A 15494-nucleotide genomic window follows, 5' to 3' on the forward strand; every position below is an offset into this window, starting at 1 on the left:
CCCTAGCTCTCTTTTGATTAGTGTTTGCAGGGTAGATCTGTCTCCATCTTTTTACTTTCAATGCATTTCTTTTTTAATATTTAATAAAAGTGGGCTTTTTTTCTTATAGACAAAATGTAGATGGGTCTTGCTTTTTTATTTAATCTAAAGAGCTCTATCTTCTAATTGATGTGTTCAGATTATTTATATTTAATATAGTTATTGATATGGTTGGATTTAAATCTCTTTTTACTAGTTGCTTTCTACTTCCATCTGTTTTTAATGCAATTTTCCTTTTTTTTTTTTTGTCTGCTTTTGGATTCACAATTTTTTTTTAAAGATTTTATTTATTTATTTATTTTTAGAAAGGGGAAAGGAGGGGGAGAGAGAGAGAGAGAAACATCAATGTGTGGTTGCCTCTCACATGGCCCCCACTGGGGACCCGGCCCACAACCCAGGCATGTGCCCTGACTGGGAATTGAACTTACGATGCTTTGTTTTGCAGCCCGTGCTCAATCCACTGAGCTGCGCCAGCCAGGGCAACTTAATGTTTTTTACGATTCTGTTTTTAACTCCAATATTGGTTTATGTATATTTCTCTTTAAAGTTGTTTTATATTTGACCTAGAGATTGCAGTGTATACCTTTAACGTCTTCCAGTGTTCCTTCCAGCAGTATCACACCACTCTGTGTACAGTGTAAAATTCCATGCAAAACGATGTCTGGTTTCTCTTCCATATGTTGTTGTCACACAGTTAAGGTTGATGACCTGCATTGTTAGCGACCATACACATGTTAGTGACCCACATTGTTAGTGAAGATACATGTTCGTGACTGTGTATATGTTAGCAACCTGCATTGTTAGTGACCCGCATTGTTAGCAACCTGCATTGTTAGTGACCATACACATGTTAGCGACCCACATTGTTAGTGATACATGTTAGTGACTGTGCATATGTTAGCAACCTGCATTGTTAGTGACCCACATTGTTAGCAACCTGCATTGTTAGCGACCATACATATGTTAGTGACCCACATTGTTAGTGATACATGTTAGTGAGTGTGCATATTTCAGTAACCTGCATTGTTAGTGACCCGCATTGTTAGCAACCTGCATTGTTAGCGACCATACATATGTTAGTGACCCACATTGTTAGTGATACATGTTAGTGAGTGTGCATATTTCAGTAACCTGCATTGTTAGTGACCCACATTGTTAGCAACCTGCATTGTTAGTGACCATACATATGTTAGTAAGCTATATATTATTACCATTTTTGCTTTAGATTGTCATTATCTTTTAGAAAGAATGAAAATGCAGAAAAATACCTTTTACATTTTCTCTAACTTTTACCATTTTGGAAACTCTTTATTTCTTTATATAGACTCAAATTACTATCCAGTCCTATACTTCTGCTTAAAAACCTCCTTTAATATCTCTTATAGCACAGGTCTACTTAACAATGAATTATCTTAGTTTTGACTTATTTGAAAAACAAACTTTCACTTTGGGAAGATCTCTTGCTAGGTATCATATTCACAATTACTTTTTCTTTCAGCAATTTAAAGGAAAATTAATCTTTTTAACTTGCATAGTTTCTGATGAGAAGTCTTTGATTTTTGTTCTTTTTTTTTGGACTGCCTTCAAGATTTTATCTTTGTCCTTAATTTTTAGTGATTTAAATATGTTGTGTTTAGGTGATATTTTGGTATTTGTCCTGCTTGGAGTTCTTTGAGCTTGATCTGTGTTTTGATATACTTCATTAAGTTTGGAAATGTTTTGACTGTTGTCTTTTAAAGTATTTCTTTGCTTCATTCTTTTTCCGTCTTATGTTGGAATTCCAATTGCATTTTTGTCAGCTTGTTGTGTATTGTTCCACAGTTCTCGGATGCTCTGTTTCTCTCTCTCTCTGTCTCTCCCTCCCACCCTCCTTTGTGTTTCATTGTAGGTACTTGCTTTTGACCTGCCCTGGTTTTTTGTTTTTTTCCTGGCTGCAGTGAATCTAATGATGGGCCCTCAGTGACACGGCATTCTTGTTTTATCTTTTGCTTTTGATTTCTAGCATTTCTATTTGACTCTTAGAGTTTCCATCTTTCTGCTGAAATTTCCCATCTGTTCATGCATATTTTTCTCTTTTCTGCTGTAGACTTTAACATATTAATTATAATTATCTTAAATCTCTGGTAATTTGAACATATGGGTCATCTCTTAGGCTTGTTTTTTTGGGGGCACTCTTTTTTTAAGATTTTATTTATTTATTGAAAGGGGAAGGGAAGGAGAAAGAGAGGGAGAGAAACATTAATGGGTGGTTGCCCCTCACATGTCCCCAGCTGGGGACCCAGCCCACAACCCAGGCATGTACCTCACCCGGGAATTGAACCAGTGACCCTTTGGTTCACAGGCCCGTGCACAATCCACTGAGCTACACCAGCCAGGGCATTTTTTCTGGCACTTTTTCCGTGTGTCTTAATTTGTGAGTGAATGAATATGCTGGACCTCCCGTGTAAAACAGTGGGGACGGAGATTTAAAGTATTTCTGCCTGGAAACGGGCGTGTCTCTTCCTTTCCTAGGTGATTCACGTAAATGGTTGAGTTCACGTAGGCAGGAGCTGAGCCAGGTTTGGGTTTTGTTGCTACTACAGTTGTTCTCAGTGTGCGGCTGGCTTCAGGTTCCTCTGTTCCTTCTGCTTAGAGACTGGGGTGTGGGAGGTCTTTCTCAGCATTCTTGTTCCACTTGTAGCTTTTGGCCTTCCCTCCGCACCTGTGCCTCGAGAAGGGCACCTCTCCGTGCGCTCGCCCCTCCCTTGTCGGAGCAGTGCCACCTGCCTGTTGGCAGGAGTCTTTAAATTTTGGCCCTGCTTTAAACTCAGCGCAGCGCGCGTGCATCTCGTGGCTTGAGTCTCTCCGAATAACATGATCCCTCTTCCAGGGGTAGGGTCTTTGACAATTGATGTCGAATCCTGGGCTGAGACTTCTTCTTGCTCCTCTCCTGGGGTAAGAGAGTATTTTCGTGCGGCTCCCTCCCTGCTGCAGAGTCTCCACCTGGGCCCTGTGGCTGATGGCATTTGGTATTTGTCCCCCAGCAGCTTGAAGTTTTTGTTTGCACAAGGGCGAAGGGTCCTGGGGGATGGGGCTTCATGCCCCTCCTTTATGGGCAGCTTTTTCCAGGTCTGCACCCCTGGGGGGAGCCCTCCCTGGTCTCCCACCCTGCCTCCGGGCTTCTTGGGAGCCTCTGCCCGGCGGACAAAGGGGTGTGAAAGGAGCCTTCGCTTAGCCTTTAGCTTCAGTTTTCTTACCTGCTCCCGTGGGCCCAGGCCCGTCTCTTCGCACGCTCTGCCGCTGGAGAGCCGGTGCTTGCTGCCGCCCGTGTCTCCTTGAGGGACTCTCCGTCTCTGGGTTTCACACCTCCGCTCTCCGGTGAGCTGAAGCTACGGTTTTGTTGTTGATCTGTTTTTTTCTTTTTTCTTAATTTTTTTGTTAATAGGGTGGGAGTGACATTTCTTCAGGTTTTCTGTAGCCTAAGTGGAAGAACTCCTGCTGCCTTTATACAGGCTTTATTTGGGGGAGGAGGAGGGTAAACACCAATTATCAGAAAAATTACTGAGTTTAAAATCTAACTATATCCATATACATATTTGCTGTAAGAAAAAATATATTTCATAATGGAAAATGAGAATGTCTGTTCTTTAATTCATAATGGTTGGCGGAGTTATTTGTCCTTTAACCTAAAATTAAGGAAAACTTAGTGGGAGGTAAGGAGTGAATGTTTTAATAACTTTAGTTATGGCTAAGAGGCTCTTCGCTCAGGTGGGAACAGCTTGCTGCCTTTCATTTCCCACTTTCTGTTAAATGTTCCTTGCTTCCCCCGCCTGGGGCCCTGCTCAGGCGGGCGAGGATAAGGAGGCGGGAGCGGTGGCTTTTCTTGTGTTTCATCGTAGATGACTGGATCCGTACACCATTAATTTGACCCAAGAGGAGGGGAGTTTTTTAGAAACTGTTTTGCTTATAAAAATCACTAGAATTTCCCTTCTCATATTTTAAAATATGTGAGTAGCCTGTGAACAGGAGTCTGCTAACTCGGGAAGGTTGCTCCAGAGATCCCCAGTGGGCACTCAGGAAGCACTGGCGGGCCGGAGCGCCCCGGTGGGAGGGAGGCTCGGATGCTGTGCACACGCCTTTATTAGCCTGTTCAGAACGAATAATGCAGAGTTTGTAACTACAATATAGCTAAGTTATAAGTTGCTTTATTTGCTCACCCCACCGTGTTGTAGAAGGCTTGGCTAAGGGTAAACGGAAGACTGGGTGGCTATTCAGAGATTTTGAAGAAGAAGGGAAAAGAGCTTCCTTATTTGGTGTGGGAATCTGCTGCAGCGAGGGAGTTCCCTGTAAAGGGGAACTTCCCTGCTGTGGGTGGGGCTTTTACAGATTTTTGCCAAAACCATAGGTTTTGTGTTTGTGTTTTGCCTGGAGAATATTATTTTTATGTTTCATTACACAAGGTTTGATTTGATTCTTGTCCTTGGATGAGGTTCAGTAAGTTAGCGCTGGTGCTCTCCGACGGGACTTCAGTGCACACAGGCTCACCTGGGCCAGCCGGTGGAGACGATCGGCCAGTTCCCCGCATCTGGAAACAGAAAGGGCAGTTAAATGAGTTACCCATAAGAGAGCTCGTCGGACAGTGGGTTTTTCTTTCTTTTCATTCTCACACGCCCACCCTAGTTGCCCGCAGCTTGGAAACGAGGGGAAGGAAAGCAGGGGCTGCCTCTGTGTCACGTGACGCGAAGCACAGCTCCCGCCGCAGACTCGGAGACGGCGGTTCCCCGGGAGGCCTCCCCCTGTAGCGTGCAGTGTTCCCCGTTGACGTTCCCAGCGCAGGTCCAAGGGGTGCTCGTTGCCATTGGGGTTGCCGTTGTCCTTTGGCCTTTTCTGAGGATACACCATACTATTTCCATTTTACCGCCCCTTTAGTTTGCTGCTACAAGTATATTATTTTAGCATTGCCTCTATTAAACATCTAAATAGCCAAATACATGGAAATAAAACAGGTCAAACTACTTCTAAAATGCCTGTTACCGTGCGAAATAATTCTCAAAATACTTTTTTTGGAATATATGTGCTACTGCTTGATTTTTTCCTTCATAAGTGGTGTCTTCCCAGTAAGTGTCCATTATCAGCTCTGTATGCCTGTTTTCTAAGCTCGGGAGACGAGACATAAGCTTTGTCTTGGGTGTGAATAACAAAGCAATACACTCCTGTGACTCTTGTTCACTAACAACATCATTACAGATGTTTGAATGAACATCTGACACACTGTGGATGCTTAGGCACAAGTAGTTGGCAAGTTGTGGACACATCACTTAATTGTCCTGTTCCCTGGCTATGTAGATAATTCTGATTGTGAGACTGAGAGAATATTTTCTCCCCAACATTCCAGGAAGTTTTGAGCTTATGAAAATTGTTTCTGCAAAACGTTTTCATCTAAGACAGTGGTTCTTAAAGTGTGGTCCTTGCACCAGTATCAGTAATCACTTGGGAGGTTGTTCACATTGCGGTTTTTAGGCCCGTGGGGGTTCAGAAACTCTGGGGATGGGGCTCAGCAATCTGTATTTTAACAAACCATTGCACCCTGGCTGGTGTGGCTCAGCGGATTGAATACCGGTCTGGGAACTGAAAGGTTGCTGGTTCAATTCCCAGTCAGGGCACGAGCCTGGCTTGCGGGCCAGGTCCCCAGTTAGGGGCCTGCGAGAGGCAACCGATTGATGTATCTCTCACACCTGAATGTTTCTCTCCCTCTCTTTCTCCCTTCCTTCCCTTATCTCTAAAAGTAAATAAAATAAAATCTTTAAAAAAACATTACTGGTAACTTGGATACGTGTCCAACTTTGAGAAACATTGATCCAGGAGAGAGGCCCAACAAGTCAGTCAGTCCTAGAGAGACTTGATCCTCGTTCAGCCTTCTGTTGCGGAGCATCACAGCCAACTTTTAATTGGCCACCAGAGGGCGATGTTGGCACAGGCCTGACTTCCAGAGGAAGGTGCCCTTTGCCCTGAGCCCGTGGGGCATCTTCCCTGTCCTGCCCAATGCCAATGCCGCCGTGGCTCTTCTGCACAGCACACACGCCCTCTCAGCATGCTGCCACTTCTCGTCTCGGCCAGACTGACTTGCTAGCTGTGGCAGTACTTTGTGGAGGAACTTTGAAAAGACACAGTAAATTTTCCTATCCTTGTATCTCAGAGCGTGTGATTAGTTGTGTTGTTTGTTTGTTTGTGTTTTTTTTGAGCTTGTGTTGTCAGTGCTGTATGTGTGTGGCCGGGAGAGTTTTCATTTCATGGAATGGGAGTCCCTCTGGGGAGATCAGTGAAAGGAGGCAGTGTAGCATCTTTGAATTAGGACTTCGCCAGTAATGCACAGTGTCCCGGTGATTCGAGCCCAGGGGGTCTCGTCCGCAGAGAAGCGCGCGAGCCTTTTTTCTCCTCTAAACCTTATGCTTTTATGTTGTAGGGCTGTTTTGTTCTTCTCTCCCGAGCTTAGGGTTTTAGATCGTTAGATGTGTGTATGGCAGAATCTCAGGCTCTTCTTTATTTTCTTCTAACCTCTGTTTTGCTTTTATTTTACTTTATTCTAGTAAGTTGTTTGTATCTTACACTCACTGCTTTAATTTAGTGCCAGAATCTACTGTTAATCTACATACCAACTGTAAAACCTATCTACAGTTAACAGTGAGCATAATAATAGTTAACACTTAACACCGTACAGCGGACACAGTGCTGCCTCCAATGTTATTGTACTTAGTCCCCATGGTAACCATGAGGTACAGATCCTGTAATCTTGAAACTTTTTAATGACCTAAATAAGAATTCTGAAAAATTTTACTGTACCCTTTGTACATTTTTAACATCTACATTTTTTAGCAAAAGTTTAAATAATTGCAAAGCATGTAAACTTTCAGAATGTTTTACTTTTGCCACATAAAAATAATACTTACATCACTCTTTTAAATGTATCCAAATGCTTCTGAATATATTGCATTTTGATTCCCATCATTTATTTTAAAAATACATGAGCAAGCTGTTCTTTATCATTGGAATTGTAAATCCTTCTTTTGATTCCTTGAATTTTTATTGCCATTCCATGCTTCTTGTAGACTTTTATCCTAATGTAATGTTTTTATACTTGAAAAATTTTTTTAAGTTATCATGTTTCTGTAACTAAACATGTATGTAAACTTAATTTTTAATTTAAAAAGTTCCTGTAATAATCTGGCTCTAAGTATTAACTTGCTCCAAAAGAAATTTACCATCCAGTTAGTAAAAGTACAATCACCTGTTATAATTTTTGATAAATATTACTAACTAAAAAGTTGAATTTAATTGGAAATGTTTTTCTTAATGAGGTGATGTGATGGGGTTTATTATTTTCTTCGATTAGATTGTGAGTCTGTGGATAACTTAGTTTTTGCTAGGATGAAGCAGGATTTAACAATTTTTATTTCTATTTTTATAGAGCTAATTGCCAAGAAACCTCATTCACATAACTAAGTACATAGGATTGGAAGCTTTATCATGGCAGTATCCTTAGTTCTCCGAGTTACATGCTAAGAAGTTCACAATTCAATAGTATTAAAACTTTTAAATGTCCAATCAGTTGACAACTCCATTATGACTTCATTCCATTTGATGAAAACAAAGAATTGGAAACTAACCTGGAAAAGGATTTGTTACTCAGCCATTACATAAGTCACTTTGTTTAGGGACTTGTTCTTGTTTAGATAAGTGATATATTTTTTTTATCCTCCTGAGAGAAAATTACACATTTCTCTAACATTGTTTCCCTGGGGCGATATATGTGCTCTTTGAACACAATGCCCTCCTTCTTTGGTAGCAGTTTGATACTGTCTTACTTGAGGTTCCCTGTGGCGCATGGCTCCACCCGCCTCTGGCAGGGACGTGGCGGAGCTGCCAGGTGGGATGTGGGGCTTCCCACTCCTGGGCGTCCCCAGCCGCTCGGTGAGTTGTCTTCCTCCTGTGCCAGAGCATCCAGGCCCTGCTCCCGCCTGCAGTCGGCGCAGGGCTGCCTGCCCGCCGCGGTGTGAGGCTGTGATTTCTCCTTCAGGGTGGTCTTCCTTGCTTTTATTTTCTTGGATATTTCTCGTATCCTCCTTGATTTCTAAATCTTGTATTTATGCTTTTAAGCAACCCTTTCTGCTGTTTTTTTTTTTAAAGATTTTATTTATTTTTAGAGAGGGAAGGGAGGGAGAAAGAGAGAGAGAGAAACATCAATGTGCGGTTTCTGCAGTGCGGTGGCCTGCAACCCAGGCATGTGCCCTGACTGGGAATTGAACCTGCGATGCTTGGGTTTGCAGCCCGCGCTCAATCCACTGAGCTACGCCAGCCAGGGCCTCTGCTGTTTTTGAGTACTTATGACAGTATGTGGAAGCCGACCTTTGTGCTGCAGTGGGCTGCCCTTACCTACTCCTAAATCCCTTAATGCGCCTGATTAAAACAGCTCGGTCTTTGCAAGTCCTTCCCATCCCCGCCTCTGGTCCCCACACTTCATACCCTGGCACTGCCAGTGGCGCTCGGAATATATTCTTTCATATTTTCAGGGTATTTTTGTGTCTTTTTAATAATGCTATTATGCATAATTTGCTTTTATTGTTTTCTTAATGTGTTCTGGCAGTTTTCCAAATCAATACATGAAGAGCTACCCCAGTTCCTTAATAGTTGCATATTATTTCACAGTGTAATGAATCTATTCATGGGCCTTTGTTACTTTTCAAACAATGCGATAATAAACATCCTATTTACATTCATTTTCATGTACTTCTTTGTCTTTTTGTGAATACCTAAAATGAATTGTTGAGTTAAACAGGTGTTTCAAAATTTGATGGATTGCCAAATGTCTCATAAAAAGTTTGTTCTGATTTATATTCCCTAATGTTTTATGAGATTGCCTATTTTCCCATAGTTTTGCCAACACTGGCTATTATCAAATTTTAAAAACATTTTGTCACTCTCATGGCCAAAAGATGGTATCATTTTTTGTAATTTGCATTTTCCTGTAATCTGCATTTTTTTTTTTTGCAATCTGTATTTTTAAATGAGGCAGATTTTCAAAAATACACACTTTTTTGATCTAGAAAGGATAAATTTTATAAGCTGTGTGAGGATAAAAGGGAATTTATATGGGATAAATATGGGATAAAAGGGCCTAAGTATGGGATAGAACATACTTGACATCTCTCTGGGGAAGTAAAACACAGTATATGAAGCCCTAGCATGGTGCCCGGTGCATGGCGGGCATTTAATAAGCTTGTTCTACTTCATCCCTTTATTTCCTGCTTATTCTTCCTGTTAAGTGATATTCTCTTTGGTCTGCCTTGTTTTTTTATGCTTTTTAAAAATATATTTCATTATCTATGCTATTATAGTTGCCCCATTTTTTTCTCCCCTTTTTTTCCCTCCACCCTGCTCCTACCCTCCCACCAGCATCCCCCCCTTAGTTCGTGTCTGTGGGTCGCACATACAAGTTCTTTGGCTTCTCCATTTCCTATACTATTCTTAACCTCCCCCTGTCTATTTTCTACCTACCATGTATGCTTCTTATTCCCTGTACCTTTTTCCTCACTCTCCTCCTCCCTGCCCACTGATAACCTTCTGTGTGATCTCCATTTCTGTGATTGTGTTCCTGTTGTAGTTGTTTGCTTAATTTGTTTTGGTTTTTTAGGTTCACTTGTTGATAATTGTGAGTTTGTTCATATTTTTGATCATCTTCTTTTTCTTAGATAAGTCCCTTTAACATTTCATATAATAATACAGGCTTGGTGATGACTAACTCCTTTCACTTGACCTTATCTGGGAAGCACTTTATCTGCCCTTCCATACTAAATGAAAGCTGTGCTGGACAGAGTCATTTTGGTCCTTGCCTTTCATGACTTGGAATATTTCTTTCCAGGCCCTTCTTACTCTCAAGGTTTCTTTTGAGAAATCAGCTGATGGTCTGATGGGAACTTCTTTGTAGGTAACGGTCTCCTTTTGCTGCTTTTAATATTCTCTCCTTCTCTTTAATCTTGGGTAAGTAATTATGATGTGCCTTGGTGTGTGCTTCCTTGGGTCCAGGTTCTTTGGAACTTTCTGAGCTTCCTGGACTTCCTGGAAGTCTTTTTCCTTTGCCAGAATGGGGAAGTTCTTCATTATTTTTTCAAATAAGTTTTCAATTTTTTGCCCTTCCTCTTCTCCTTCTGGCACCCCTATGATTCAGATGTTTGAATATTTAAAATTGTCCTGGAGGTTCCTAAGCTTCTCTTCATTTATTTTGAATTCTTGTTTCTTCATTCTATTCTGGTTAAATGTTTATTTCTTCTTTCTGCTCCAAATCATTGATTTGAGTTCCAGTTTCCTTCCTTTTACTGTGGGTTCCCTGTATATTTTTTAAAATTTCATTTTGCATAGTCTTCTTCCTTTATTTTGTGACCGTATTCAACCATTTCTGTGAGCATCCTGAGTACCAGTGTTTTGAACTCTGCATCCAGTAGGTTGGCTATCTCTTCACCCCTTAGTTCTGTTTTTGCAGCTTTGATCTGTTCTTTCATCTGGGCCATATTTTTTTGTCTCAGTGGACCTGTTACCTAGTAAGGGGCGGAGCCTTAGGTATTCACCAGGGCAGGTGCAACTGACATTGCTGTGTTATGGCACAGCATGTGGGGGAGGGGTCCTAGAGGGAACAGTGCTGCTTGCTCAGCTCTTGGCTGGCCTTCGGTCACTTCCCCTGCTACCCACGAGCAAACGGGGCCCTCCTGGTGCTGATTCCCTCTGGGTGGCTGGGCTCTTGCATACGTTCTAGGACCCTGTGGGTCTCTCCGGCGAACTCTCCTGTGAGGCTGGGAGTTTCTCCCACTGCTGTAACTCCCACTGAATTGTACAGTCAGAGGTTTTGAGGCTTTATTTCCCTGTGCTGGAACTCTGGGTTGTGCAGTCTGTCTCGCTCCCCAGTTGTTCCTTGTTTAGCCGCAAGCAAATGTGGGACTGCCCGCCCTGCCAGTGCTGCCTCGCCTGGAGTCCTCTCCGCCCCAGTTGCCCATCCCTGCCCCGCCTACTGGTCTGGATGAATGTTTCTCTTTCACTCCTTCGTTGTGGGACTTCCATACAGTTCGATTTTCTGGCAGTTCTGGTTATTTTTTGTTTTTAAATTTGTTGTCCTTCTTTTGGTTGCCCGAGGAGGCAAAGTGTATCTGCCTACGTCTCCATCTTGGCCAGAAGTCTGCCTTGTTCTTTTCGGTTGTTCTCTTTCATTGTTCCTTGGTCATCTGAGATAGTGGAATGAATGAGCTTTTCAGTGAGTTTATGGGAAAGATTTCTGCCATGGATTTGTGGGAGCCAGAAAGTCAGTGTAGTTCATTAGTGTGGTTTCTTGTCTTCCAAAGTAAAATCTTGCATTTTATAATTTTGTAGCATAGTATACTTTCTAGATTTTCACTTGTTTTATGAAAAATATCTCTGAGGTTTTTTAGAGTGATTCATAGAGAACTCTTGGGTTAGCAGGCTAATTTTAGAGCTATGCACGTGGCTGAAATGTTAGATATATTCAGAACCTTTCAAAAAAGGTTGTACCCTGGCTGGTGTAGCTCGGTGGATTGAGTGCAGGCCTGTGCACCAAAGGGTCACTGGTTTGATTCCTAGTCAGGGCACATGCCTGGGTTGCAAGCCAGGTCCCCAGTGGGGGGTGTGTGAATGGCAACCACGCATTGATTTTCTCTCCCTCTCTTTCTCCTTCCCTTCCCCTCTCTCTAAAAATAAATAAATAGAATCTTTTAAAACAAAGGTTTTACCTCCTCAAATTGATATATATAATCAATGTAATTGCAGTCAACATTCCATCAGGATTTTTGTATAAATCAACAACTGATTCTAAAATTTATGTGGAAAAACAAAGTAATAAGAACAATCAAAACAATTTTGGGAAAGACCCAATTTGCAGGATTCATATGACCTCATTTCAAGACTTTACACAAATACAGTAATCAAGATAGTGTGTGGTACTGGCAAAGTGGGTAGACTTTTCGTTAGTGGTCAGGGGAAGAGGAGGGTCCGGACATGTATCAACATGTAATAGGGTCGTTTGATTTTCACGGAAGGTGCCAAGTTAATTCAGCGGAATAAGGACAGCCTTTTGAACAAATGATGTAGGAACAAATAGATGCCCATGTGCGAAAGTAGGAGCCTAGACCCAGGTCTTACAACGTACACAGAATTAACTCCAACTGTGGCTTGGGCCTCAGCTTGGAAACTATACAACGTCTAGGAGAAAATCCTGTGACCTTGGCCTAGGTGAAGTTTTCTTAGATACCCCACCAGAAAGATGAAAGATAACTTTGACTTTATTAAGACTTAGAACTTTTGTTCTTCCAAAGGCACAGTTAAGGAAATGAAAATACAAGTTATAGACCAGGAGAAATTATGTGCAAAGCTCATTTGATGAAGAGTTGGTGTTCAGAATATGTACTGCATACTCAAAACTCAATAAGAAATAATCCAGTTAAAAAATACTCAAGCCCTGGCTGGTGTGGCTCAGTTGGTTGGGTGTCATCCCACGAAGCAAAAAGTCGCCGGTTCGATTCCCAGTCAGGGGACAGGCCTGGCTTGTCAGTTTGGTTTCTGGTCGGGGCGTGTGTGAGAGGTAGCTGATCTGTGTTTCTCTCTCACATCGATGTTTCTGTCCCTCTCTTTCTCCCTGCCTTCCCCTCTCTCTGAAAATAAATAAATAAAATGTTTAAATAAATAGTAAAAAAAATTCGACCACTCAGTTTACCAAAAAAATTGAAAAAGTGGCGAGTAAATACATGGAAAGATATTTGACACCCTTATTTATTCGGGAATGAGACATAACTGTGCTTTATTAGAGTAGCTAAAAAAAAAAAAAAAAAGCCCTCTGCTTCCAGAAGTCCTGCTGACCTCCACGTAACCCTCAGGTCCAGGAGCGGGGATAGTGCCCTGGACTGGTCACGTGGGGGTTGTTTTCAATGGCCCGTGTCCTTGGAGCCGATGGTTGGAATCACAGAGAGTGAATGAGTGGTGCTTCGTGATGGTTTTAGTGACTGTGATGCTGATCTTTGACAATTTACAGAACAGAAGAGACCTCGCTTGCTGCTAGGAAGGTCTCTCCTGTACTGGGGGTGCTTAACAGAGTGTGGAGGCTAGAGAAATGAATGACTCAGTCCTGTTCTGTTTCTGGGTGTCCTTTTATTGGCTCTTTTAATGTTGGATTAATATATATTTTTAGATTTTATTTATTTTCAGAGAGAGGGGGTGGGGGCGTAGAAAGAGGGGAACATCAGTCGGATGCTGCTCACACGCTTCCTGCTGGGCACCTGGCCCGCAACCCAGGCGTGTGCCCTGACTGGGAATCAAACCTGTGACCGTTTGGTTTGCAGGCCAGCGCTCAGTCCACTGAGCCCCACCAGCCAGTGCTAATGTTGGGCTAATGTTTCTCTGCTTTATGCTAATGGTGTGACACAAATGCTACTAGACAGGAGTTGGGTCTGTTCTTCACTGTTTTGTCCATCACAATGGGTGATTCTTCTCTGTGGTGGTTGCAGGTACTCCATCTCCTAAAGCAGCAGTGCTAGCCAATGGGGACCACGGAATAGAAGGGAATGACACTACAGGTAAGTGGGCCCCAGGACTCCCCGAATGTGTGGGGGGAAACAGTCAGAGAGTAAACACCTGGGTAAGCTCCTTGGAGGAATTGTTCATGGAAACATATGGATTATTTCTGTTTCTAAGGATATCACTGTTCCTGTTAGGTGTGTTTAAACCCAGGGCATCTGCCACATAACATCTCGAACAGTAGAAAGAGTGAACCTCCTTTGTTGTTCTTAGAATATTTGTTGTAGTTGGGCCACGAGAGCTGGATTAACCTTGAAAATACGCGTACAGAGGCAGAATGGCCATCAGGGTGTTTTGCACTGGAGGCCTCTGGCAGGCTCCTTCCCCGAATGCACACTGATCTCAGTGTCTTTTCTGTGGCTCAGTGGTAAGAAACCCGCGAGCTGCAGATTAAAAGTTCTGTTCTTTTCTCTTTTGCCCTCAGCCTGTTTTTCCTTTATTTCCCCATTAACTGTTACTTTTGAAATCTGTCTCTGACTTTAATGCCTCCCCTATTACTAGGGCTTCGATATTCCGTCAGCTAGCACTGAGCTCTGTGCTTCCCACCTCATAATTAGCGCCTACCCCTGCCCCCAGTGTGTTTGCAGTAAGCGGAATTCTCGAAGCAGTAGCAGGTGCCGCTGTGTGCTATGTCAGCCTGTTCTTAGGTGGCCGATAGGAAGTCGTGTTGAGTTTTTATAAATAACTGCACTTAATTTGCAGCTGTGATCAGGCTGACACTGTTGACCCAAATGATAGGTCTCTAAGGATTACGCACGCTGCCCTCTGCTGCACGGTGTGCTCTTCTTAACTGGGGCCTGGCATTGCATTCCCGTTGCCGCGGGGGCGCACGCGGGCACAGGCCGCGTGTGTTTCTGTCCTGGGGCGCACACCTCGCTCAGCCTGGAGAAGCCTTCCCTGCCGCCGCCGCAGGGTCTCTCAGTTATCCCGCCTTCCAAAAAGCCTTCGTTAGCGGTAGCGATTGTCCCAGGGCTTAGTGTGTGTTCTGTGACCTTTAGAAATGTTGCATGTATCTTTTTACCTTCAGATTTATTGGTGACTAGGTTCTATTTGTTGTGACTGTTAGTTTTACTTAGTGAGATTCACATCCTTGTTAGCAACTCATGAATTAGGAACACTTAAAGGCAAGAAACAACCAGAAATGCCATTATAGCTTCCAGTTTTGTGAAATGACATTTTTCTATTTCTTGGATAATTATAGTTATATTTGGTGTTCTATGCCTGCTTTGAAAGCAAAGTCGTCTATGTAATTTGGTTTTAAGAAAACATGTGTGGAAATATCCCTGTGATTAAAGGAGAAGAAGCTGGAACATGAACTTTAAAAAATGAATAAGTGCAGCTTTCTCTAAGCAGGAGACAGTGCCAGGGGAAGCAGAGGCGGTGAGGGGACTGATTTGATTAGCTGGCAAAAGAGTGGATGCCATTTTCACCCAGGAAGGAAACAACTATCAAAACTGGAGTAGGTTTCTTCTCCAGCGGGATGTCAAGCATGACCAGAAAAGGCTCGAACCCTGTGTAGCAGTTTCCTCCCACTGCCAAGTCTTAGCAGGGCAGGGAAAAGAGCAGAAAAACATCCAGTCCAGCCCTCACGGTTCTAAGACTTTTAGTTTCCTGGGTGCAAAAAAGAACGCTGCTGGTTATGAACTTCCCAGTGAGATTGTAAGAGCAGGTCTTCCCGCTCGCGGACACCTTACCTCTCCATGTGTGGGTGGAGTCCAGCTGGTGCGCTGGGAAGGTGTTTGTGTTCTGAACTTGACTGTAGTAAAGCAGATGCTTTGCTGAAGATGTGCATGTTTCTTTGGCGGTGGGAAGGAGTAGGGAGGGAGTGAAGAGTGCATGTATTGGGAGCA

At 42.8% G+C, this 15494-nt stretch overlaps 1 protein-coding gene across 23 annotated transcripts in view; it reads left to right on the plus strand.

The window, feature by feature from the left end:
* MAP4 (microtubule associated protein 4) overlaps positions 1 to 15494 on the plus strand; it is a 129906-nt gene that overhangs the window by 42765 nt on the left and 71647 nt on the right. For all 23 annotated transcript variants that reach the window (XM_045856720.1, XM_045856718.1, XM_045856719.1 and 20 more), the window contains one exon: positions 13575 to 13643. In XM_045856720.1, the coding sequence (XP_045712676.1) occupies positions 13575 to 13643 (69 nt within the window). The remainder of the gene's footprint in view (positions 1 to 13574; positions 13644 to 15494) is intronic.

Source organism: Phyllostomus hastatus, unplaced genomic scaffold (genome assembly GCF_019186645.2).
Source record: "Phyllostomus hastatus isolate PE091 unplaced genomic scaffold, TTU_PhHast_1.1 phas_scaffold_129, whole genome shotgun sequence".
NCBI classification, from domain to species: Eukaryota; Metazoa; Chordata; class Mammalia; order Chiroptera; family Phyllostomidae; genus Phyllostomus; species Phyllostomus hastatus.